At 47.3% G+C, this 24,274-nt stretch overlaps 2 protein-coding genes across 4 annotated transcripts in view; one reads left to right on the top strand and one right to left on the bottom strand.

The window, feature by feature from the left end:
• The window catches only part of LOC146345368 (uncharacterized), a 45,512-nt gene that overhangs the window by 15,985 nt on the left and 5,253 nt on the right, over positions 1 to 24,274 (top strand). The gene's annotated exons all lie outside the window — the stretch shown is intronic.
• Positions 7,447 to 24,274, bottom strand: part of LOC146345367 (uncharacterized) — a 32,172-nt gene continuing 15,344 nt past the window's right edge. For all 3 annotated transcript variants that reach the window (XM_084860042.1, XM_084860040.1, XM_084860041.1), the window contains 2 exons: positions 20,517 to 23,555; positions 7,447 to 8,082 (listed from right to left, as the gene is read on the bottom strand). In XM_084860042.1, the coding sequence (XP_084716168.1) occupies positions 7,493 to 8,082; positions 20,517 to 23,555 (3,629 nt within the window). In that variant the 3' untranslated portion in view covers positions 7,447 to 7,492. The remainder of the gene's footprint in view (positions 8,083 to 20,516; positions 23,556 to 24,274) is intronic.

The following is a 24,274-nucleotide window of genomic DNA, read 5'->3' as shown; positions in this document are numbered from 1 at the left end:
TCTATTTTTATCTTTTTAAATGAAATAAACAGTACCAACAACTTAATCAGTAACTACAGTTTCCCAACAATACAGTATTCTTAGGAAGACACAGCAATAACAAAAAGGAGAAAAAGGAAGAAAACAGAAAACAGAAGAAGGAAAGGAAAAAAAATCCATTACACACCAACTTCAAATCCCATTCTACTTAAGAATTATACCTATAACATTGGCAATATTACAATTCAGTACAGTGTAGATAGTCAACCTTACATTTCAATATTCTATCATCAATCTTATAGCAAGGAAGCAGGCCTACAATTCATTTCCAGTAACCATATATTGCCCTTCAGTTAACATATAATTATAAAGCTTAACAATTTAACCAACCAAAAATCTTACTAACCAGTCTCATAATAATGATAATAATAGTAATAAAAAGAAAGGAAATTAAAAAGGATAAATAATAATAATAATAACAAATCACTAGTAAATTTTATATTATATAATAAAAACAACCTTACAGTAATCACTAATTTATTTTGTACTAGATATATAAATGAGTGTGCACATTTCTGCACACCCTCAAACAGTAAATTTAAGTACAATATATCATATCCATTTTAAAGAGAAAGGATTTTTAAAAAGAAAAAAAGGGGCCTAGCCTAAATCTTACCGACTAAACATGGCCAGTTAACAAAACATGTTTGTAGATTCCAGTTCATGGAGCTGGGAGAGAAATCTCATGCATTTTTCCATTTAGCCACGCCTCTGCCATTTTGTAAGTCAGAAACATCTTCATCTGACCTTCAAAGAAAATGCAAAATGTAGCAGGATATTTTAAGTGATATTGTAAGTTCATTTGTTTTGCCAAATGTTTCGCCTTGATAAATTGCCTTCTTTTATCAGCAACTTCTTTGGTGTAATCTGGAAATAGCTTTATCTTGTTTCCCCAAAGAAGATTTCTGCCCGCTCTTGCCAAACTCAGGATATAATTTTTTGTGGTGATCCTTGCAAATTGGACTATAATCGTATGACCACTCCCTTTGTCATTTCACATACGGGATGCCTGCTCAATATCAAGTAAATAATCAGATGGCACAGGGAGTATCTCATGCAAAAGCTTATCTACAAAAGTAGACAAATTTACATCACTAGGTAGATCTTTAATACCAATGATATGTACATTTGCCCTGTGCGTAAAAACCTCCACTTGAGACATTCTGACAGAGAAATTGTTGAAAAAAGCTTGTGATGCACTTTCATTTGCTGCAACTCGATATTCCAGCTCGTTAACTTTCACCTCCATTTTTTGCCAAGAAGTGTTGATTAAATCCATAGCCCCTTGCAGGGCAGTGATGGAATTTTGAATTGTATCCAACCTCTTAGCCTCTTCAGCAACTTGCAAAGACAAAGTTTTTATCAGAGCAAGTAACTCCCCTATATCTTCGGTTTTCGGAACCATTGCCAGAGGAAGTACGGGGGGGGGGGGGAACCAGTTGCTTTTTTTCTCCTTGATGTAGCCATCCTCTTCAAACAGATCTTGCAGGTCCTCAAATATTTTAAATATTTATTTATGTATTTATTGCATTTATACCCTGCCTTTTTTCCTCTTGCAAGGAACCCAAGGTAGCTTACATTATCCTCCTCCTCTCCATTTTATCCTCACAACAACAACCCTGTGAGGTGGGTTGGGCTGAGAGTCTGTGACTGGCCCAAAGTCACCTGGTGAGCTTCCATGGCCAAGTGGGGACTAGAACCCAGATCTCCCAGCTCCTAGTCCAACACTCTTGCCACTATACCACACTGGCTCTAAATATTTTTAATATTTAAATATTTCTTAAACCATTCCTCAGATATCGTTGGTATTTCTTAATCCATAAACTACAATGGAGCACGTCAGCCCGGATTTCTCCTAATTAAATAGGAGTTTCAAAACCGCTTTTAAGCAACGATTAAGCTCTAGCAGGCTGGTCTTGGAATCCAGCCCCCCTGCTCCTTCGCAGCGAGGACTAATCTTCCAAGACTTCATCCAGATGCGCTCTTTGCCTCCCCTTTTAATTCCAGGGGAGAGATAAAAAGGTTTTTCAAACTTTTAAAAAGCTGTTTGAGATAGCATCCCGCAGAGGGTCCGTGGAATGCTGCTAGGGCGACATTGGCTCTGGCCGGAGATCTTCCTCAGAAATCCAAAAATGCTCATGATCCACAACATTTCTGATGGACAGTCCATAGATCTGACACAGGTACAGGTATTGACCCATAATGTTCCATCTGTGTACAATATACATCTATTTTTGTCTGCTTGCATTTCCTTTGTGCAAATTTGTGCCCCTTTTTAGTCTCGTTTGGGCAAGACTTTCATTTTCTGAAGGAAGCCCTCTTTTCTCTAATAGCTTCCTTGATGGTGCTCATTAACTATTTCTTGGACTCGGTGCTACCTTTCCTAATCTATAGTAGATAGTGTAGCTGAGCCTCTATCATTGTGGTTTCAAGTAACCTCCAAGCATTTTGAAGGGATTTCATAGAATCATAGAATAGTAGGGTTGGAAGGGGCCTACAAGGCCATCAAGTCCAACCCCCTGCTCAATGCAGGAATCCAAGTCAGAGCATCCCTGACAGATGGCTGTCCAGCCTCGTCTTGAATGCCTCCAGTGTGGGAGAGCCCCCCACCTCCCTAGGGAATGGGTTCCATTGTCGTCTTGCTCTCACAGTCAGGAAGTTTTTCCTGATGTTCAGCCGGAATCTGGCTTCCTGTAACTTGAGCCCATTATTCTGCGTCCTGCACTCTGGGATGATCAAGAAGAGATCCTGGCCTTCCTCTCCGGGACAACCTTTCAAAGACTTGAAGAGTGCTATCCTATCTCCCCTCAGTCTTCTCTTCTCAAGGCTAAACATGCCCAGTTCTTTCAGGCTGTCCTCGTAGGGCTTTGTTTCCAGTCCCCTGATCATCTTTGTTGCTCTCCTCTGAACCCTCTCCAGTTTGTCTGCATCCTTCTTAAAGTGTGGCACCCAGAACTGGACACAGTACTCCAGATGAGGCCTAACCAGTGCTGAGTAGAGGGGAACTAGTACTTCCCGGGATTTGGAAGCTATGCTCCTGTTAATGCAGCCCAAAATAGCATTGCCTTTTTTGCAGCCACATCACATTGTTGGCTCATATTCAGCTTATGAATATTAGCAGCTTATTTAACCCTCTTAACTCCCCCTTTCAACTTCCTTTTCACCAGTTCCCTCATTTGGAAACCCTTTTGGTGGTGTTTTTGAGCTTACCTAATCACTGCAAGGTGGTTGAGGGTGCTGTGTATCCTTTTTCTTTCTATTTCACGTCTCTCCATGGCTCTGCAGCCTCCCAGGCTGCCTGCGCTTCCTGATCTGAAAAAGCCCTATGGGAGGAATTCCCTCATGATGTCTTCTCCTGGGTTTTAATTGAAGTGCAGGAAGCTGAGGAGGCTACAGGCTGCCAGAGAGATGATTATAGAAAGAAAGACAGGACACCTGTACACACTCCTTGGCCATATTGTAAATGAGGTAAGCACAAGAACCCCAAACCCAACCCATGAGAATTTTTCCAAAATTTTCTGCTCCTCTGAATTTCTTTTCAAAAGCAATTTCTAATATTCTCTGAGTGGATTGCAACCAGTTAAAAAAAACTAAAATGTCACTTTAAAACACATACAATACAATACAAATATTGAAAAGAATTAATAAATTACAAAACAATAAACAGCACAGGAATCCATAAAACAGTCACAAAAACTTAGAACTAGGTTTCTAAAATGCCAGGGAGAAAAAAGGCCTCTGCCTGGTGCCAAAAACATAACATAGGTGCCAGGCAAACCTCTTTGGTTCGAGAAATGGGGAGCCACCACTGAGAAAGGCCTCTCTCTTGTAGCCACATGCCTGGCTCCCTTCGGCAGGGACACCTGGAGGAGGGCCCCTGAAGATGACCTCAGGGTCAGAGCAGGTATGTGTGGGGGGAGACATGCCTTTAGATACTCTGGTCCCAGGCCATTGGGGGCTTTGACACTTTGAATTGGACTTGGAAATGGACTGGAACCCCACACGGCTGATGAATCACTGGGATCATATGGTTGAATCAGCCAGTCCCAGTTAGTAACCTAGCAGCTCTGTTTTGAATTAACTGAAGTTTCTGAACCATTTTCAAAGGCAGCCCCACATACAATTAGGAATGGGCAGATTCCCTGCCTTTCGTCCCTCTGGGAATCTGCCTATCATGGGGAAACAGACGCAAATGGCATAGTGGACGCCACTTGCGGCCATAAAGCCCTTAGTTTAACCTAATTGCAGCCAATGACGGCTGCATTTAGGTTAATCTGAGAGCTTTACAGTCTTCTCTTCTCAAGGCTAAACATGCCCAGTTCTTTCAGTCTCTCTTCATAGGGCTTTGTTTCCAGTCCCCTGATCATCTTTGCTGCCCTCCTCTGAACCCTCTGCAGTTTGTCTGCATCCTTCTTAAAGTGTGGCGCCCAGAACTGGACACAGTACTCCAGATGAGGCCTAACCAGTGCTGAGTAGAGGGGAACTAGTACTTCCTGGGATTTGGAAGCTATGCTTCTATTAATGCAGCCCAAAATAGCATTTGCCTTTTTTGCAGCCACATCACATTGTTGGCTCATATTCAGCTTGTGATCGACAACAATTCCAAGATCTTTCTCGCTTGTAGTGTTTTTGAGCCACATATTCCCCAACTTGTAACTGTGCATTTGGCTTCTTTTTCCTAGGTGCAGAACTTGGCATTTATCCCTATTAAATGTTATTTTTTTTTTTTAGGGATGTACGAAAGTCAGCTGTTCGCGGATTATGTTGATGGTGGGGGGGAGGCGTTCCGTCCCTCCCCCCGGAATCCTGGCTGGCCGGCTCCGCTCCACAGGGATTCTGTAGAGCCACCGACCAGCTCTGCCAGCAGCCGGACATCCGGCCACTGGCTAGCAGGGACGCAAATGGCTTAAAACAACAACAACGCGGACGCTATGCTATCTGCGTTCCCCTAATTTTCGCCGTCTTAGTCTACGTAAATCTTGACGTAGACTAAGGCGTGCCAAAATAAGGAACGCAAATGGCGGTGGCCGTAGCTGCCGCCATTTGCATACGCATGGTTGTTTGTTTTTTAAGTCAGACATGATAGGCTACGTAAACATTTATGTAGCCTATCACGGTTTGTTTGTTTTTTTAAATCTAGCCATAGGCTACGTAAATCTTTACGTAGCCTATCACGACTTTTTGTGTTTTTTTTAACTGGAAATGGTGGCGGTGGCAGCCGGTCAGAAGACCGGCCATTGCTGCCGCCACTCCCAAACCACCGCCGGAGCCCCCGCCGGCACCGCCACCGCCCGGAAGATCCGCCCCAGGTAAGTCTCGTCCCAGGGGGTGGCGGGGTGGTGGCAGGCCATTCTGCCACCTATTTCGTGGGGCTGAATGTACTGGTATTTGGCCTCCCCGAGATCTGTGGCGGAATTATATGATATCCCTAGTTGTTTTCTGCCCAGCGCTCCAGTCTATCCAGATCACTTTGAATTTTGTTTCTGTCTTCCAAAGTATTAGCTATCCTGCCCAATTTTGTGTCATCTGCAAATTTGATCAGCATTCCCTGCACCTCCTCCTCCACGTCATTAATACAAATGTGGAAGAGCACTGGGCCCAGGACTGAGCCCTGCAGTACCCCACTCCTTACCTCTCCCCAGTTTGAGAAGGTCCCATTGATAAGCACTCTTTGAGTCCGATTCTGTAGCCAACTGTGGATCCACCGGATCGTTGTTTCATCTAGCCCACTTTGAGCTAGTTTGCTCATCAGGATATCACGGGGCACTTTGTCGAAAGCTTTGCTGAAGTCGAGGTATATGATGTCTACAGCATTCCCACGGTCTACAAGGGAGGTGACCTGATCAAAAAATGAGATCAGATTTGTCTGGCAGGACTTGTTTTTGACAAATCCATGTTGGCTTCAAGTAATCACGGCATTGTTTTCAAGGTGCTTGCAGATGGATTGCTTTATCATCTGCTCCAGAATTTTCCCAGGGAAAATTCTGTCATTTTTTTAGGGATGTACGAAAGGGACTTACCTTATCCCGCAGCTTTTTTCACGGTGGGGAGGAGGCGCTTCGCTTCTCCCCTCAAAGTTCAGGCGAGGGGGGAGGCGTCCCGACTCGCCCGGCCGAAATTCAGGCCGGGGGGGGGAGGCGCCCTGCCTCACGCGGCCGAAATTCAGGCCGGGGAGAAGCGCCCCGTCTCCCCAGCCGTGAAAGAAAAAGTAAAAACAAAACCCCATGATAGTCTATGTAACGATTAACGTAGCCTATCACGGCTAGATTTCCAAAGTCAGCCGTGACAGGCTACATTAATCATCACGTAGCCTATCACGGGTGACTTTGGGGGGGGGGAGCGCGTACGCAAATGGCGGCGGCCCATGGGCGCCGCCATTTGCGTTCCTTATTTTGGCACGTCTAGTCTACGTAAAGATTTACGTAGACTACGGCAAAAATAAGGGAACGCTATTTGCGTTGCCCTTATTTTCACCATAGTCTTAAGTTAATCTTTACGTAGACTAGATGTGCCAAAATAAGGAACGCAAATGGCAGCGCCCATGGGCCGCCGCCATTTGCGTATGCGCTTTTTTTCCCCCCAAAGTCACCCGTGATAGGCTACGTGACGATTTACGTAGCCTATCACGGCTGACTTTGGAAATCTAGCCGTGATAGGCTACGTAAATTGTCATGTAGCCTATCACAGGTGTGTGTGTTTTGTTTTGTTTTTACTTTTTTATTTTGTAATGGTGGCGGTGGCAGCCGGTCGGGAGACCGGCCGCTGCCCCTGCCCCCGATGAAACGCCGCTGAACCACCGCCGGGACCCGCTGCCGGGAGGGACATTCGCTGAAGGTAAGTCCCATCCCGGGGGGGGGGGCGGCGGAGAATTTCCCGAACACTTTCAGGGGGCCGAATGTCTCGGCCCTCAGCCTCCCGAAGATTCGTGGAGAAATTCTCCGCCATCCCTACGTTTTTTTGGTGCTGAGTTTAGACTGCCCTCTACTCCCAGGCATTTAACGGCATGTGATAGGGCACTTACATCAGCTGTCTTGAACAGTTCTATTATTGAAATTGTTTATTGAAACTGTTTTAGCTGTTTAAATGGTTTTAATTTTGTATACTAAATTTTTTATACCATGTTTTATTATAATTTTGCATAATGTTGTGGTTTGTAGTTTTAGTGAACCACCTAGAGAGCTTCGGCTATTGGGCAGTATAGAAATTAAATACATGACGATGATGATGTGATGACGATGATCATAATAATCAAATCAGACATTATTCAGATTTTCTGCCCTTTAAGTGGAGAATCTTTGTCTATTAGATTATGTTGCATCCATTGGAATTCTGACATCTCCACTTCTCCAATATTTCTTTATTCTGCACTAATGTGCCTTCTTTTTCTTTTTCTTTTTCTTCTCAACATTTCTTTCTCCTCTTCTTGAATTTGTTCTTTGTACTTTTCCAGCATTTATTCAGTATAATATGGGGCCTTTCCATTCTTTTCCACCAAACCATCAATCATACGAAGCAGTTCAGCAACCTGTTCCACCCTTTCCTGGCCTTTAGCCCAGTTATTGAAAGCAAGGAACCGGCCACCACATTGAGTAATGTGATCCTGAAGAGCTTTATTTCCCAACAAGAATGTTCTGAGAGGTCTGCCTTCCAGAGCCTCTCTGTGGGTGAACAAAAGGATCATGTAGTTCTTTCCTTTAACGCTGAAAATCTTTTGGATTAACTGAGGAATCTCTGTATCCTCCTGGATGAAAAAGCCCAGTTTAATGACATGTATAATGGCATGTGGACCTGGGTGGCAGTACCGCAGACATGTTTTAATTTCTTTATCAATCTTCTTTCCTCGAATATCTGTGTTAAAGAAACCAGGAGTATCCACAACTGCAATTTTCCTGCCATCTATTCCAATGTCCTCTCTTTGACACTCCATTGTCACTGAGTTGGCTGAGATGGAAGCCTTAAATTTCTTATTCCCCAGGATGCTGTTTCCTGTGGCACTTTTCCCAGCTCCCGTTCTGCCGACAAGGACGATCCTCAGTTCAGTTCCTACAAAAAAAAAAAGTGAGAGAATGTCAGAAGCTGCCCTGCAAGTCCAACTCCATGGGGTCTGCATTGGTCTGACCTGCCAGTCACAGGAGCGCATGAGGCCAGGTGGCCAGGCAGGCCAGGTGTTGCACCAACATGGAGAGCTGATAGCAACTTCTGAGGCCTTACAAGCCTCCGCCCAGACTGTCCTTCTTAAGCACACACTCACTCTGGGTCTGACAAATGTGAATACGTAAAGGGCCACCCCCCTGGCCTGAAGGTATGCACTTCTCCTCCTTTCTTCAGCCTCTCTTTGGAGCACCCCCGTGCTGTTGGGCAGGCATGGTGGTGTGGGAGGCATTTGACTCCTCAGGTGAACTGGGCTCAGGGAAGACCTGCGAGGGTCCTGGCTTGGGTTTAGCAGGCTCACAGGCTCAGTATCCTTCCTCAGCCAGTGGTAGAGCAGCCTTGGCAAGCTCATCCTCCTCTGTCTCTGAACTTGAGGGGCCATAAAAGGCATCCATCTTTCGACAGTGGAAAGAAGAACACTAGGGGAGAATGTGGCTATATCCCTCCCCTGTTGCTAATCTCCATCGCTCAGAAGTGGTGGCTCAGAAGGTCATTACACCCCTTTGTGTCCCAGCAATACTCAAGACTCCGCCCCCCCCAGGCATTATAGCAGGGATGGGAAACTTCTGGCCCATGGGCCAAATATGGACCAAGAGGGGTCCCCATTCAGCCTGCTAGCTTCTCCCCAGGCCCCACTCCCTCTCCCCAGGTCGTGCCCCTGGAAAGGACAGCAGTGTCCTGCTTGTTAAGAAAGGGTAAAATGTGAGAAACTGTATTTTTGTGAGTGAAAGTTCAATGTGCTGATATGTCTGGGGTGTCAAACCAGGGCTGAAGATGAAGGTGTTAACAGTACAAGGGGGAAAGTGTATCTTTTATTCCAGACTTGTGCCATTTGACTGTCCCCTCCCTACTCATAGTAAGTAACTGTAAATAAATAACTATAACTAAATTCCCCACTTTTTTGTAGTGACAACTAAGTTTTCCAGGCCCCCCCCGAAAAACAATTATGAAGGTAGAAAGTCAACGCGTGGGGGCTACCCAGTGTATTCCACCAGGTGCCACATGCACGACTGTCTGCCTGCTGGACAGATGCCGTGGGCGTGAGCTCGGTACAATGAGCTCCTGGTTCTCGGGGACACGTTCGTTCCCCTGAGGCCAAGGCTGCTGACCTGGAGATGCTCAGAGAGGCAGAGAGGCTGGGGGAGGAGACCTTCATGGATCCGACAGCAGCGTCCCACTCCCAGGGCGACAGCCACTCTGCCATCATGGAGAATAGGGGTCTCAGGGAAGGAGGGCATCATTCGGAGTGGGGCTGTGCATGGACCCCCAGATCCAACCTGGAAGCCACTTTGGGGCCTCCGAGGCAGACCAATCCTGCTCAGGCTGATTTGGCCTATGGAGCCGAAGTGGGATTCAGACATTCAAGTCCTGCTTCGCCCCCTGCCCCCAACACGCTACCCAGCCCTCAGCTACTTACCTGCGCCCATGTTCCATGGGGGGGGTGCTGCCAGGGGAAGCTGCTGCCCATCAGAGCCCGCCAACCGCTCACAGGCACAAGGGCAGGAGTCGCCCTCCAACTGCGTTCTCTCCCTTCCTTGGAAGGAGGGGAGGGCGCCCGGTTGGAGGCCGATTCCTGCCAATGTGGGCAGACTGCTACTGCTGCCACCACCAGCTCCTAGGCCCTCTGGATGCGTGCTGGAAGCCATCGTGTTCCTGGGAATGGGGGGAAACATTTTCCCCTGTTTTTGCACTGTGGCAGCACCTACGGGTGGCAGATCCATGATTTTTCTGGTTCAGTCCATGGAGGCAGGTGTGCTCTGTGATATGATGGTAATTTTGTGGGTCTCCCCCTTAAAAATCATATGAAACAATGAGGATCCCTTTTTAATTTTATGGATCTTCGTTTTACCCAGTCTCCATAGCATGCTCTTTCTTCTCGGCTTCGTTCTGCCAAACGAAAGTGGAAAGGGTTAAGGCTTCCTCTGCCATGACTGGCAGAGACTGGGGCGGTTGCTCCCAATGGCCGCAGGATAGGATTGGAGCAGAGAGAAATGCTACGGAGCTTCCCTCACAGCTCCCATCCCATCCTGCTGCTGCTGCCACCATCATTGCACACAGTGGCAACTTGTCATGGCAGTGGGAGGCTTCTCAATTATCAGGTGGCTTGTGCACCCCAATGGATCATCTTGCGCACTCCCCGGTGTGCGTACACCCCACTTTGGAGACCACTGCTCTAGCCAAATAATGTTCTGACAGTCCGCTCCACTCCAGTAAGACCACCTCTCTCACAATGAGCAAACAGAGGCTGACTCACAGCAAAGCTCCCTCCCTCTTCCTCCCTCTCTTCTCCCCTTCCCCCACCTCTCCCGGTGGCCAGATCTCTCCCAAATTGATACATTTGGGGTCTCCACATCCTCTCACCATCCCCCCCATCTCCTCCTCCTCCTCCTGCCGCTCTGTGTGATGTTTCAGAAGTTGATACATTTTGGAGACAGCCTGTCTGGGCTGCTTAGAAGGCATAAGAAGAGCTCTGAATATACAAGGTGGACGGGGCGCTTCGTGAAGGAGCCGCTTCGCTTCGGGGTGCCTTGGTTCTGGTCTCATCCACTTCGTATCATGATGAGGCACCTCCAAATCAGCACACTTCACCCTGTTATTCGGGCCTCACACTGAGGTGGTGCACAGCCCTTATTCTGAGGAAGGGGGAAATGATCCCTCAGATGAGCAAATATCCTCTCACACGAAGGACATGCCTCCAGGGGGAGGGGGGCTTGTGGCAGTGGGAGATTCGATCATCAGACACACAGACAGCTGGGTTTGTGATGGGCGTGCAGACCGCATGGTGCACCGCCTGCCTGGTGCGACAGCTCCACATGCCACACGCTGTCTAGATAGCCAAGTAGATGGTGCTGCAGTGGAGTCAGTGGTCATAATCCATGTTGGTACCAACGATGTGGGGAAATGTAGTCATAAGATCTTGGAAGCCAAATTTAGGTTGCTAGGTAGGAGGTTGAAATCCAGGACCACCAAGGTGGCTGTCTCGAAATGCGTCCTGTTCCACGCGCAGGGCCAGCTAGACAGGCGAAGCTGAGAAGTCTCAATGCACGGATGAGACGGTGGTGCAGGGTTAGGGTTCAGATTTGTTAGGCACTGGGGAACTTCTGGGGACAAGCCGGGCCTGTGCAAGAGGGACGGGCTCCACTTGAACCAAAACGGAACCAGACTGCTGGCACTAAACATAACAAGGGGGGCAGAGCAGCTTTTAAAGTAAACCCTGGGGGAAAGCCGACAGGAGCTGGGAAGCATCTGGTTCAAGTCAAATCATCCCTAAGGGATGAAGATGAAAATGTTTTTGATTGCCCAAATGTGGAAGGGGAGGAAATAGGCCAGGAGTACATGGCAGAAAACAATAGCCAATCAAAGGGGCCAACGTCCCCTAGGAAGAGATGCACATGCCAGTGGCACCTGGGGAGGGATACCGTGTGTAGGTGTTTTTATGCAAATGCTAGAAGCCTCCAAGCCAAATGGGAGAATTGGAGTGCTTGATTTTAAAGGAAAACCTGGGTATAGTGGGCATTACAGAATCATGGTGGAACAGAGAGAACCAGTGGGATACAGTCATCTCTGGACATAAACTCTACAGGAAGGACAGGGCAGGGTGTACGGGGTGAGGTTTTGCCCTGTACGTCAAAGAGGGCATAGTGTCGACCACCTAAAAGGGGTAGACTCTTCCACAGAAGCGCTGTGGGTGACAGTACCTGGCTTAGAAACTAATCTAGTGCTAGGACCATGCTATCATCCCCTAGGCCAGAATGCTCAGGGTGACCTTGAGATGGAAAATGAAATCAGGGAGGCCTCCAAATGAAGAAGTGTTGCTACAATGGGAGAGTTCAATTACCCCCACATTGACGGGATAAATGCATGTTCCAGTCGCAACAAAGAGGTTAAATTTCTCAATGCCCTAAACGACTGTGCCTTTAGAACAGTTGGTCATGAAACCAACCAGAGGGGAAGTGACCCTGGATTTAATCCTAAGTAGTTTCACCCAGGACTTAGAACAAGAGGTAAATGTTGTTGAACCAATTGCAAACAGCGATCACAAGGCTATCAGATTTAATATGTATTTAAGTGGAAAAGTGCTGAGGACATTCAACTCCTTCACATTTGACTTCAAAAGAGGAAAATTCTCTAAAAACTGAGGTAACTTGTGAAAAGGAAGTTGAAAGGGGGAGTCAAGAAGATTAAATCCCTTCAGAATGCTCAGAGGTTACTAGGGATGTACGAAAGTGACTTACTTTTCCGCGGATTATGTTGATGGTGGGGGGGAGCATTCCATCCCTCCCCCCCGGAATCCTGGCCAGCCGGCTGTGCTCCACAGCGATTCTGTGGAGCCTCCAGCTGGCTCAGCCAGCAGCTGGACATCCAGCCGCTGGCTAGCAGGGACGCAAGTGTAGGGATGTACGAAAGTCATTTACCTTTTCGAAGGGTGACATTCACAGTGGGGGGGAGGCGTTCCGTCCCTCCCCCCGAATTCTGGTGGGGGGGAGGCGCTCCATCCCTCCCCCCCGAAATTCTGGCTGGGGGGGGAGGCGCTCCGTCCCTCCCCCCCGAATCCTGGCCGGCCAGCTCCGCAAATGGTGGCGGCCGTAGCCGCCGCCGTTTGCGTCCCTGCAGTCAGCCGTGATAGGCTACGTAAATCTTTACGTAGCCTATCACGGCTGATTTAAAAGAAAAAAAACACGCGTACGCAAATGGCGGCAGCCACGGGCGCCGCCATTTGCGTTCCTTATTTTGGCACGTCTTAGTCTACGTAAACATTTACGTAGACGCTACGCTATTTGCGTTCCCCTTATTTTCGCTGTCTTAGTCTACGTAAATGTTTACGTAGACTAAGACGTGCCAAAATAAGGAACGCAAATGGCGACGGCCATGGCCGCCGCCATTTGCGTACGCGCATTTTGTTTTTTTGGTTTTTTTAGTCAGCCGTGATAGGCTACGTAAAGATTTACGTAGCCTGTCACGGTGTTTTTTTTAAATCTAGCCATGATAGGCTATGTAAATCTTTATGTAGCCTATCACATTGTTTTTGTTTTTTTTTAACCTGGAAATGGGAGCGGCGGCAGCCGGTTGGAAGACCGGCTGCTGCCGCCAGGAAGATCTGCCCAAGGTAAGTCTCATCCCGGGGGGGGGGGGCAGGCCATTCTGCCACCGATTTTGGGGGGCCGAATGTGCTGGCATTTGGCCTCCCTGAGATCCATGGCGGAACTTTCGTACATCCCTAGAGGTTACACAAAACCACAATGATAGAAGCTCGGCTAAAATGTATACCACAAGTTAGGAAAGGTATAACCAAGTCCAGGAGGTCACCGGCCTAGTTAACAAGCAATGTTAAGGGAGCTATTAGAGAAAAGAGAGCTTCCTTTGGAAAATTGAAATCTTGCCCAAGTGAGGAAAACAAAATGGAGCACAAGCTTGCATAAAAATGATGCAAGCAGACAAAAAGAGATGCAAAAAAGCGTTTTGAGAAGCATATTGCTAACAATATCAAGGCCAATGATAAAGAATTCTTTAAATATATCAGAAGCAGAAAACCAGCTAGGGAGGCAGTTGGGCCACTGGATGACGATGGAGTTAAAGGAGGACTGAAGGAGGACAAGGAGATGCGGAGAAGCTGAACAAATTCTTCTCATCAGCCTTCACTGTAGAAGATATAGGAGAGATACCTGTGCCTGAACTGATGTTTTCAGGAAGGGGGACTGAGGAACTGAGGCAAACAGTGGTGGCAAAAGATGAAGTTCTCAACCCTATTGATAAGCTGAAAGTAAATGAATCACTGGGCCCAGATGTTATCCATCCTAGACTTCTCAAAAAAACACGAATATGAAATTGGCGATCTTCTAACAAGAATTTGCAACATGTCCCTAAGATCAGCGTCTGTACCAGAGGACTGGAAGATGGCCAATGTAACGCCAATTTGTAAAAAGGGATCGGCGGGGGGGGGGAGGGGGAATCTGGGAAATTACAGGCCAGTTAGCTTCTCTTTCATTCTGTGTAAATTATTAAAGGCATTAATAATTTACATTAAGTCCTGTCTCACTAATCATTTAGCATTTTTTGAGTGTCAATAGACATGGGGTGATCTAGTAGACATTGTTTACTTGGACTTCCAAAAGGCTTTTGACAAAGTCCCTCACCAAAGACTCTTGAGCAAACTTAGCAGTCACGGAATAAGAGGACAGGTCCTCTTATGGATCAGTAACTAGTTAAAGAACAGAAAGCAGAGAGTAGGAATAAATGGTAAATTCTCCCAATGGAGGGAAGTAAATAGGGATGTACAAAAGTCACTTACCTTTTCGCAGGGGTGATTCGCGGTGGGGGGGAGGCAGTCCGCACCTCCCCCCGAAATCCTAACCTGCCTGGCTCCGCTCCGCGGCAATTCTGCACAGCCACCGGCCGGGTGCATTCGCAGGTGTCTGGAGCCTGCGGACGCAAATGGTGGCAGCTACGGTGGCTGCCATTTGCGTTCATGTTTTTGGCTGTGATAGGCTACATAAATATTTACGTAGCCTATCAGGGAAAAAAAAACCAGGAACGCAAATGGCGGCCGCTACTGAGGCCGCCATTTGCGTTCCCTTTTTTTTTTTTTTTGCCATGATAGGCTACGTACAGTCAGGGCCAGAAATAATGGAACAAGGATAACTGTTTTGGCAATTGGCCTCTGTACACCACCACATTGAATTTGAAAGGAAACACACCCAGATGGGAGCGAAGTCAGGACTTTCAGCTGTAATTCAAGGGGTTTGACAGAAGTGGGGCACTAACCATTCGGGAAGTACAGCCAGTGGCATACACACACACCCATCGTTGGTGGCTCATAAGTAATGGAACGAATGGCTGACAAGCAGCTGTATGGCCAGGTGTGGCCTGTTTCCAGGGTACCCCATGACCAATCAAGCAGATAAAAGGCCTGGAGGTGGTTCTGAGTGTTGACATTTGCATTTGGTATCTGTTCACTGGAACCCCCAACATGAGGTCCAAAGAGGTGTCCATTCGAGTGAAGGAGGCCATCATTAGGCTGAGGAAACAAAATAAACCCATCAGAGAGATAGCAAAAACAGTGGGAGTGGACAATACAACAGTTTGGAACATCCTGAAAAAGAAGGAATTAACTGGCAAGCTCAGGAACAGCAAAAGGCCTGGAAGACCACGGAAGACAACTAAAGTGGATGTCCGTAGAATTCTGCTCATGGTGAAGAGCAACCCTTTCACAATCACAACATCTAGCCAGGTCAAAAACACTCTTGCAGAATTAGGCATGTCATTGTCAACATCTACAGTCAAGAGATGGCTTTATGAATGTAAATACAGAGGCTTCACAACAAGGTGCAAACCACTGGTAATGCTCAAAAACCAAAAGGCCAGATTAGCCTTTGCCAGCAAACATGTAAAAAAGCCTGCCCAGTTCTGGAATAAGATTCTTTGGACTGATGAAACCCAGATTAACTTGTACCAGAATTATGGGAAGAGAAAAGTATGGAGAAGGAAAGGAACAGCTCATGATCCAAAGCATACCACATCATCTGTCAAACATGGTGGAGGCAGTGTTATGGCATGGGCATGGATGGCTGCCAATGGAGCCGGGTCACTGGTGTTTATTGATGACCTGACTGTTGATCAAAGCAGCAGGATGAATTCTGAAGTGTATAGGGCTATACTTTCTGCTCAGCTTCAGCCGAATGCTGCCAAACAGATAGGACGCCACTTCATATTGCAGATGGATAATGACCCAAAACATACAGCAAAAGCTACCCAAGAGTTTCTGAAGGCAAAGAAGTGGGATGTTCTTCAATGGCCAAGTCAGTCACCTGATCTCCACCCAATAGAGCATGCTTTTCACTTACTGAAGACAAGACTGAAGGCAGAAAGACCCACAAACAAGCAGCAGCTGAAGGCAGCTGCAGTAAAGGCCTGGCAAAGCATCTCGAGGGAGGAAACTCAACATTTGGTCATGTCCATGGGTTCCTGACTTCAGGCAGTCATTGACTGCTAAGGATTTTCATCCAGGTATTAAAGGCGACCCTTAAGTTTGAAATGATGTTGGTTTGTTGCATTACTTATGAGCCACCAACGATGGGTGTGTGTGCATGCCACTGGCTGTCCTTTCTGAATGGTTAGTGCCCCACTTTTGTCAAACCCCTTGAATTACAGCTGAAAGTCCTGACTTCGCTCCCATCTGGGTGTGTTTCCTTTCAACTTCAATGTGGTGGTGTACAGAGGCCAACTGCCAAAACAGGTATCCTTGTTCCAATATTTCTGGCCCTGACTGTAAATACTTAGGTAGCCTATCACGGCCTCCGCAAGGACGCAAATGGCGTCCCTGCGTTAGCTGTGATAGGCTACATAAGTATTTATGTAGCTTATCACGGCCTAAATGGGGAAGTGAAAGGCGGCCGCAGATGCGGCCGCCATTTGCAAAGCAGCGCGAACGGCACCAGGTAAGTGCTCTGTTTCGCGCGCCTTTCACAGGGTGGTGGGGCCCTTCATTCCACCACGGATTTCGGGGGGCCGAATGCACTGGCATTCAGCTTCACTGAGATCCATGGCAGAATTCTCTGACATCCCTAGAAGTAAATAGTGTGGTCCCACAGGGTTCTGTATTGGGACCAATGCTTTTCAACTTGTTCATAAATGATCTGGAATTAAGAGTGAGCAGTGGAATTGCCAAATTTGCTGATGAGACCAGGGTGGCTAAAACCAGGGCTGTGCATGGACCACCCACTTTGCTTCAGATGCTGATTTCAACCTTCCAAAGTGGCCCCGCTTTGCTTCATACTGATTTGGACCCAATCCGCTTTGGCTCGGATCCAAATCCGAAGCGAGATTAGGATATCTAAATCACTTGTTTTTGACGTTTTCCCATTGTCTTGCACTGGAAAACACAAATAGCCATAACTTTTTCAGTGTTCATGATAAATACATGATATTTAGTGACCTCTCAGCCCCCATGGAGGGGATCTCACCTGTCCAATTTCAGACAGTGTGGCACAGTAGTTTTTGTGCTAGGCGGATTTAAGTTTTGTTTTTTTCCACAAAAACTCTCAAAACAAAGCACTCTAACTTTTCACTGTTTCCACAGAAGTGCATGAAATTTGGATATCGGGCAGCCCCAATGCCAGGTTCTGCACCTGCCAAACCTCAGACAGTTTGGCTCATGGATTGTGCTAGGCACAGCTAAAATGTGCTGTTCTCAGAAACTCAAACCAAAGGGCATAAAGGGATAATCAGAGACGTTGGGTTTTTCAGTGGTGATTAGGAGGAGGTTGCTATTCCTAATCTCTGCTGTAGGTTCCTTTGAAATGCAAATAGCCCCTCTCCCCTAGTACTACTAAATTTGGTAATCTGGGGCCAGATAAAGTTGGCACCCAGGCTGTGGACTGCTAATTCGCCATCTTGGACTTGAGAGATGATTGATTCATGTAACTGCCCTGTGGTAAAAAGTTGCTGGATTTCTAAAGTCTGGTAAACTTAATGTGCCTAGCTCCATCTTTTCTAAGTCCATATTCCTTCCTTCTCACTTCATAAAGGGAAATCTGGCAACTAGCTCAGAAGTACCATTTTGTAACATGAGGCCTAGTAGCCGTCACTTCAGATTGACAGGACAGTCTTATGCTGAGTCAGGTCAGTTGGTTGTCCATCTAGTCCAGAACATTCTCATCTGACTGGCATCAGTTCTCCAAGGTCAGAGGGAGGAAATTCATGTCGATGTTGATGCCCTGAGATCCTTTCATTGAACACAGTCCACAAGAGCTAACAGTGAGATAGGGATGGCGGAGAATTTTGCCATGGATTTCAGTGAGGCCAAATGCACGGGCATTCGGCCCCCTGAAATCCATGGCGGAACGGCCTGCCCCCCCCACCCCCCGGGGATCCTCCCCGGGATGAGACTTACCTGGGGCAGATGTTCCGGATGGCGGCGGCTGTGGCGGTGGCAGCAGCTGGTCTTTCGACCAGCTGCCATGGCCGCCATTTGCAGTCTGGTCTTTTTTTTTTACCCAGACGTGATAGGCTACATAAAGACATACGTAGCCTATCACGTCTGGGTAAAAAAAAAAGCGGCGTATGCAAATGGCGGCAGCTATGGCAGCCGCCATTTGTGTTCCTCATTTTTCGCTGTTTTAGTCTACGTAAATATTTATGTAGGCTAAAATGGCGAATAAAAAAGGAATGTAAATAGTGCCCACTACGCTATTTGCATTCCCCTTTTTTTCGCTGTAATAGTCTACATAAAGATTTACGTAGACTAAAACGGAGAAAAATAAGGAACACAAGTGGTGGACACCATAGCTGCCGCCATTTGCGTACACCCTTTTTTTTTACTCAGACGTGATAGCTACATAAAGACTTACGTAGCCTATCACGGCTCCCTGGCTGGATGCAAATGGTGGCTGCTATGGTGGCCGCCATTTGCGTCCGCACCAGCCAGTCTGCGGCCAGAAATCTGGCTGCGGACGGCCCTGGCCTGGCCAGCTGCTCCGCGAAGCCTCTGCGGAGCAGAGCCAGCCATCGAGGATTCTGGGGGGAGGGACGGAGCGCCTCCCCCCCCGTGAACAGAATCCGCAAAAAGGTAAGTGACTTTCGTACATCCCTAGTCTGAGAAAGCCTCACTTCCCATGGTGTATAGTCACACGCGTGTGCACACACACACACACACACACACAATCCCAGTGTCACCGCTGGTCCAACAGGCTTTGCAGTTTTTATAACAATACAAATCTTGCCAGGTCTGTTTACCTGAGGTGAAAGTGAGACACATTATGAACAGTAATTCCTCATTCAAACTGTCTTAAGCTCTCGGAGAAACTGCAGGGACAACTTTTCAAGATATAAAGTTGGATGCAGACTTAGCCATACTTAGAATAGACCCATGGAAATCAATGGGACTTAACTTAGTGATGACTAACTTAATAATGATTTATTTCAATGGGTGTACTCCAAGTTTGACTAAGTCTGGATGCAACACATAATTTTTAAGCACCAGGTAAGATCAACAGGCTGAATATGTTTTAACTTTAACTTCTTTATAGAATCATAGAATAGTAGGGTTGGAAGGGGCCTACAAGGCCATCGAGTCCAACCCCCTGCTCAATGCCACAGAATGAATGACCACACTAACATTGACCCATAAACCCACAAAAGTACCGCCCCCCCATTCTTCCTGCCAACCCCCTCCACTTGTTGCATTTGTAAAGATCTGCACAGGAGCTGCCTTCAGCCATTATTATTGTACAGGCTGCCCAGCATGGCTGTCCATGGGCAGTTCTTCCTCCTTTTGGGGGTCTGACCCTGTCCTCTCTCACCTTGAAGTGGTGTTTGATGTATGCCCCTCTGTGTGGGCGTGCACTTGCAGCTGTTGTTCATGAGAGCACTTCTTTACTTTGTAAGGGCAAGTCCCGTGGACCAGGGGGAGTTTTAAAACTTTTACTTCTGAATCAAAAGTTGCATAGGCTCAGACCAGCTGTTAAAAACTTAGGGTGCTTCCAGACAGAGGGCTCCTAGCACTACCAATGGAAAAGCACTGTGCAGGTATTCTATCTTTTTCTACTTAACAATTTTTTATGGAAAGAAAGAAGATGGAAGAAGCAGTAGGAAAATACAAGAGAATTTACAAATTAAAGACACTGTCAACTGGACCCGACATAAAATTCCATGAATCCCGGGAAGTACTAGTTCCCCTCTACTCAGCACTGGTTAGGCCTCATCTGGAGTACTGTGTCCAGTTCTGGGCACCACGCTTTAAGAAGGATGCAGACAAACTGGAGAGGGTTCAGAGGAGGGCAACAAAGATGATCAGAGGACTGGAAACAAAGCCCTGTGAAGAGAGACTGAAAGGACTGGGCATGTTTAGCCTCGAGAAGAGAAGACTGAGGGGAGATATGATAGCGCTCTTCAAGTACTTGAAAGGTTGTCCCAGAGAAGAAGGCCAGGATCTCTTCTTGATCATCCCAGAGTGCAGGACACGGAAGAATGGGCTCAAGTGACAGGAAGCCAGATTCCGGCTGAACATCAGGAAAAACTACCTGACTGTTAGAGCAATACGACAATGGAGCCAATTCCCTAGGGAGGTGGTGGGTCTCCCACACTGGAGGCGTTCGAGACGAGGCTGGACAGCCATCTGTCAGGGATGCTCTGACCTGGATTCCTGCATTGAGCAGGGGGTTGGACTCGATAGCCTTGTAGGCCCCTTCCAACCCTACTACTCCTATGATTCTATGAATGAGGCAGGGTGATTGCACGATAAAAGCCTCATCTGGAAGCACTCTTAGATTCTGGCAGGTGAGAAAGCATACCAGAGATGTATTCCTTCACCTGTACAGTTTCATACTCACGCTTTCTGTTGGCTACCACGCCCTCCTTGTGCTGATCCAGAGCTGGCCTTGTCAGTCCTGCCAGATTCATCAAGCCATCTTGGATTTGGGGGCCCTCCAGCCTCTCCACGGCAGTTTCCAGTGCTTTCTGTGCCTGAAGGACTTCTTTTGTCGAAGTTAAACCTTTACTTTCCAGTGTGTTTGATGAATCTAAGAAAGTCTTCATGCTCATAGCACTCCGTTTCCAGATAATTTCATCAAAATTAAAGCTATCCACATTGTCTATAGGTTTGTTGGCAAACAGTGCTGAATTATTGAATGGGAAGTAAACAGGGGTACCTCTGGCATCTTTAGCACATGGCACATCAGCTTTTTTGATAGCCTCTAGGACAGGGGGTGTCTGTTTGTCTACAAATGTGATCAGGACTTGGATATTGTCCTTTATATCCTTCCCAAAAATGGAGAGCATTGAATCAAACATATATATCTGGGCATGGGTTAAACAAGCAAAGGAGGCCTGAACTACAATACCGATGGCATCTATATGATCAGGACTCCCTGGGGTGGAGAAAAACTCCCGGATCTGCTTTGTGATGGATTTGTCCTGCTCTGTTCCTCCTGAGTCTCCAAATCCCGGAGTGTCAATAATAGTGAGGGAATAGGGGACTTGGAAACCCTTCTGATAATTCACCACATAGGCCGTTACTTCAGATGTCTGGCTTTCAGCTTGGCTTCTGTTGGTCACTTCATGAATAAGTTTGAATCGGAAATCATCTCCCCATTGAACGCCCAGGATATAATTGATCATCCCATTGATGAGAGTCGTTTTCCCTGATCCTGTTGCTCCCATCACCATGATCACTTTGTTGGGGACCTGCAGGTTCTCTTCTCCAAGCTGGTATTTTAGACATGAGGCATCTCTTGTGGCCTTTTCCAAAGGAAGGGCATACAGTGATGGCTGCCCGGCTTTCACCAGAGTGCTTTCTTGGAGGTATTTTTCAGCTACTCTGATACTGCTTTCTTCTAGTGATGTGGAAACCTCCATCTCTTTGCTGGGAATACTCATCACTCCATCGGCACACACGGCTGAGACTCGGACTCTGTACGGTGTCTGAGGCTTCAGCCTATCAAGGTGACAGAGCTCAGTTTTCCCCCCTGTTCTCTTTTCATGCCATTCATCTTTGCCATTTTCATTCTCATCTCCGCCCTCCTCTCTGTACTCCACTTTGTACTCCTTTATAACAACTCCCACCCCAATGACCCTGGGACTCTCCCAGGCAACAGAGATTATGGAAGGCTCTACGGTTACCTCTCTAGGTTTCCCAGGAGGGCTGGTGGGAAGAGTCTTCACAGTTTTACTCAAGTTGCTGGTCTCACTAAGGCCTGGATCACTCCTAGCAGCATATCGGAACTGGTACTCTGTGTTTGGAGACAGACCTTCTAATAGGAAAGTCTCCTGGCCATCCTCCATATTCACAGTCTTCCAGCTTTCTTCTCCTGTGATCTTGTACTCTACCTGATAGCTGGAGATGGAAGCCCTCCCATATTCAGCCGGTTGCAGGGTCAGCTGCACACTGTCATGTCCAACTCCACCCATCAGGAGAGGGAGAGGTTTTGAGGGCAGCTCAAAGCTGCTGCTGACTAGCTCCCCATCTTCATAGAGGTAAATGGAAGCTCCTGGGTTGTCCCCATCTGGGACAGAGGCCACAACAAACCGGGTCTTCCCACTGGACTGATTAACACGGGCAAAGTCTGAAATGGATTTAGCTGCTTTCCGAGCATTTTGTTTTTTTTCTTTGAGCTCAAACCAGGCCGTGCATTCACCTGGTGCAGACATGCCTGTTACAGGATCATCCGCTTTCTGCTGAGATTGTTTCTGAAGCCAGTGTTGAAAGCTGCACAAAAACGGTTCCTCATCATGTAAAGAAGTGAATGTAAATGAGACAACAAACTCATTCTGGTGGTCAAGCACTATTTCTTCCAGTTTGTTCTGTGAGGCAACAATTTCTATCCCACTTAGGATACCAAGGTAAGATTTCACAAAATTAATTTCTCGTTCCTTGGTGTTCAGAAATTCATTGAGTCTTTGGCTATTGAAGGGTGATTGGTTTATGGACATCAAGATGTCCTCCAGGGCTCCTTCCTCTTTCCTGCCTCCACGGATCAAAGGCAAGATGCTTGCCAATTGTTTCTGGAAAGTCTGCCTGTGTTGCTTGCACAATTCCTTGAACTGCTGGATTTTCTTCTTGATTTCTGGGAAAGTGTCAGTGATGGGATTCTTTGCCAAGTCATTGGCTCTCATGGCAATTTCATTCAGTTGCTCCATGACTGCTTGAGCATTGAAGATCAGGGCTAAGTGGATCTCACGCTCCATCTTAGCTGCTCTGGAATCCAGCTTGGTGAGTGGATACAGCCAGACTCTTACTGGTACAGTGTTCTCCCCATCCTCCCCTAACATTTTGGGCAGAGTGGCATAAATTTTCATGGCCTCTTGGAAACTCACTGGATTGCTCTCCAGAGAAAAATCTCCATGGAATTTGCAGTCGAAGTTCGCAACGTGGGATTTCTCCTTCTCATCCATCTGGATCTCTCCTTTCCCATTCATAGATACTGCCTTCCCAATTACAGCTTGGAGGTTTCCCTGTATGTCTTTAACAGTCTCAGAAGAAGAGACTTCTCGGTCAAACACAAAGAAAGCCTGTGCTCCATACAAGATGGCGGTGACAACGTGGGTGGCTGTGCCATGCTCAAAGACGGCCGGATGGGAGACATTCTGGATTCCCAAGTGGCTCATGGTCAGTTGTTCGTACTTGGTGGTGGTTTTGTACTGCAGAGTGACCCTGGCCTGTTGCCGGGACGTCTTGGTATCCTGAAGGTATTTGGCAGATCCTCCCACTTCAATCAGCCCCCCCAGGAAACTGGCCTTGAGCGATGCCGAGACACTGAGGGCAGAGGCCTTATCGTCAATGGTGTCGGACGCGATGATCTCAGATTCAGTCTTGGGCTGCGGTTTGATGCTCAGGTCCTTCTGGAGTGACTCCAGGTCCCAAAGGGTGATCCCTGGAATAAAAGAGAAGAACAGACACAAGGCTTTAGACCTCTGTGCTTTAGACCTCTCAATTACCTGGGGAGGTGGTGGGCTCTCCCACACTGGAGGCCTTCCAGACGAGGCTGGACAGCCATTTGTCAGGGATGCTCTGACTTGGATTCCTGCATTGAGCAGGGGGCTGGACTCGATGGCCTTGTAGGCCCCTTCCAACCCTACTATTCTATGATTCTATGATTCTATGCAATTGGAGAGCACAATCTTCCAAAAACGTTTGCTAGAGAGACCATAGAGAATTGCCCATGGTATGAAGGAGCCATCGTTGCCCATTCCGTACACATTCATTTCTGTTGCCCCACCGTTGTCTCTGATCAAAAAGGTATTTTCCAGGTTTTGAAACAAAACTATAGTGTCAGGAACTGCTTGACCAGAGATGATACTGGGATGGGATTACCCACTGTGGGGAATGATGGCATTGCCCTAGGGGTGGGTAGAGCATCAATTGCAATCTAGCAGTTGCGATCACAGGGCCATTCTGTGTTGATCTGACAGGACGCTTCCCTCCCTGCCCTCTCCATTCCCCTGGGCTGAGCCACCTCCTTGGTAGCAGCTCCCTGGTGGCAGCAAGGAGGACTCGGGACTGTGGATGAGTTGGCCACGCAGAATAGGGTGAAAGTTGGGCCTGACCAGCCAGAAGCCAGACCACCCCTTCTCTCCCGCACCCTAAGTGGCA

This window comes from Heloderma suspectum, chromosome 5 (genome assembly GCF_057233095.1).
Source record: "Heloderma suspectum isolate Gila_16-S chromosome 5, 16-S_ref, whole genome shotgun sequence".
NCBI classification, from domain to species: domain Eukaryota; kingdom Metazoa; phylum Chordata; class Lepidosauria; order Squamata; family Helodermatidae; genus Heloderma; species Heloderma suspectum.
Note: the sequence above shows the minus strand (reverse complement) of the source record. Positions and strands in the feature narration are given on the sequence as shown.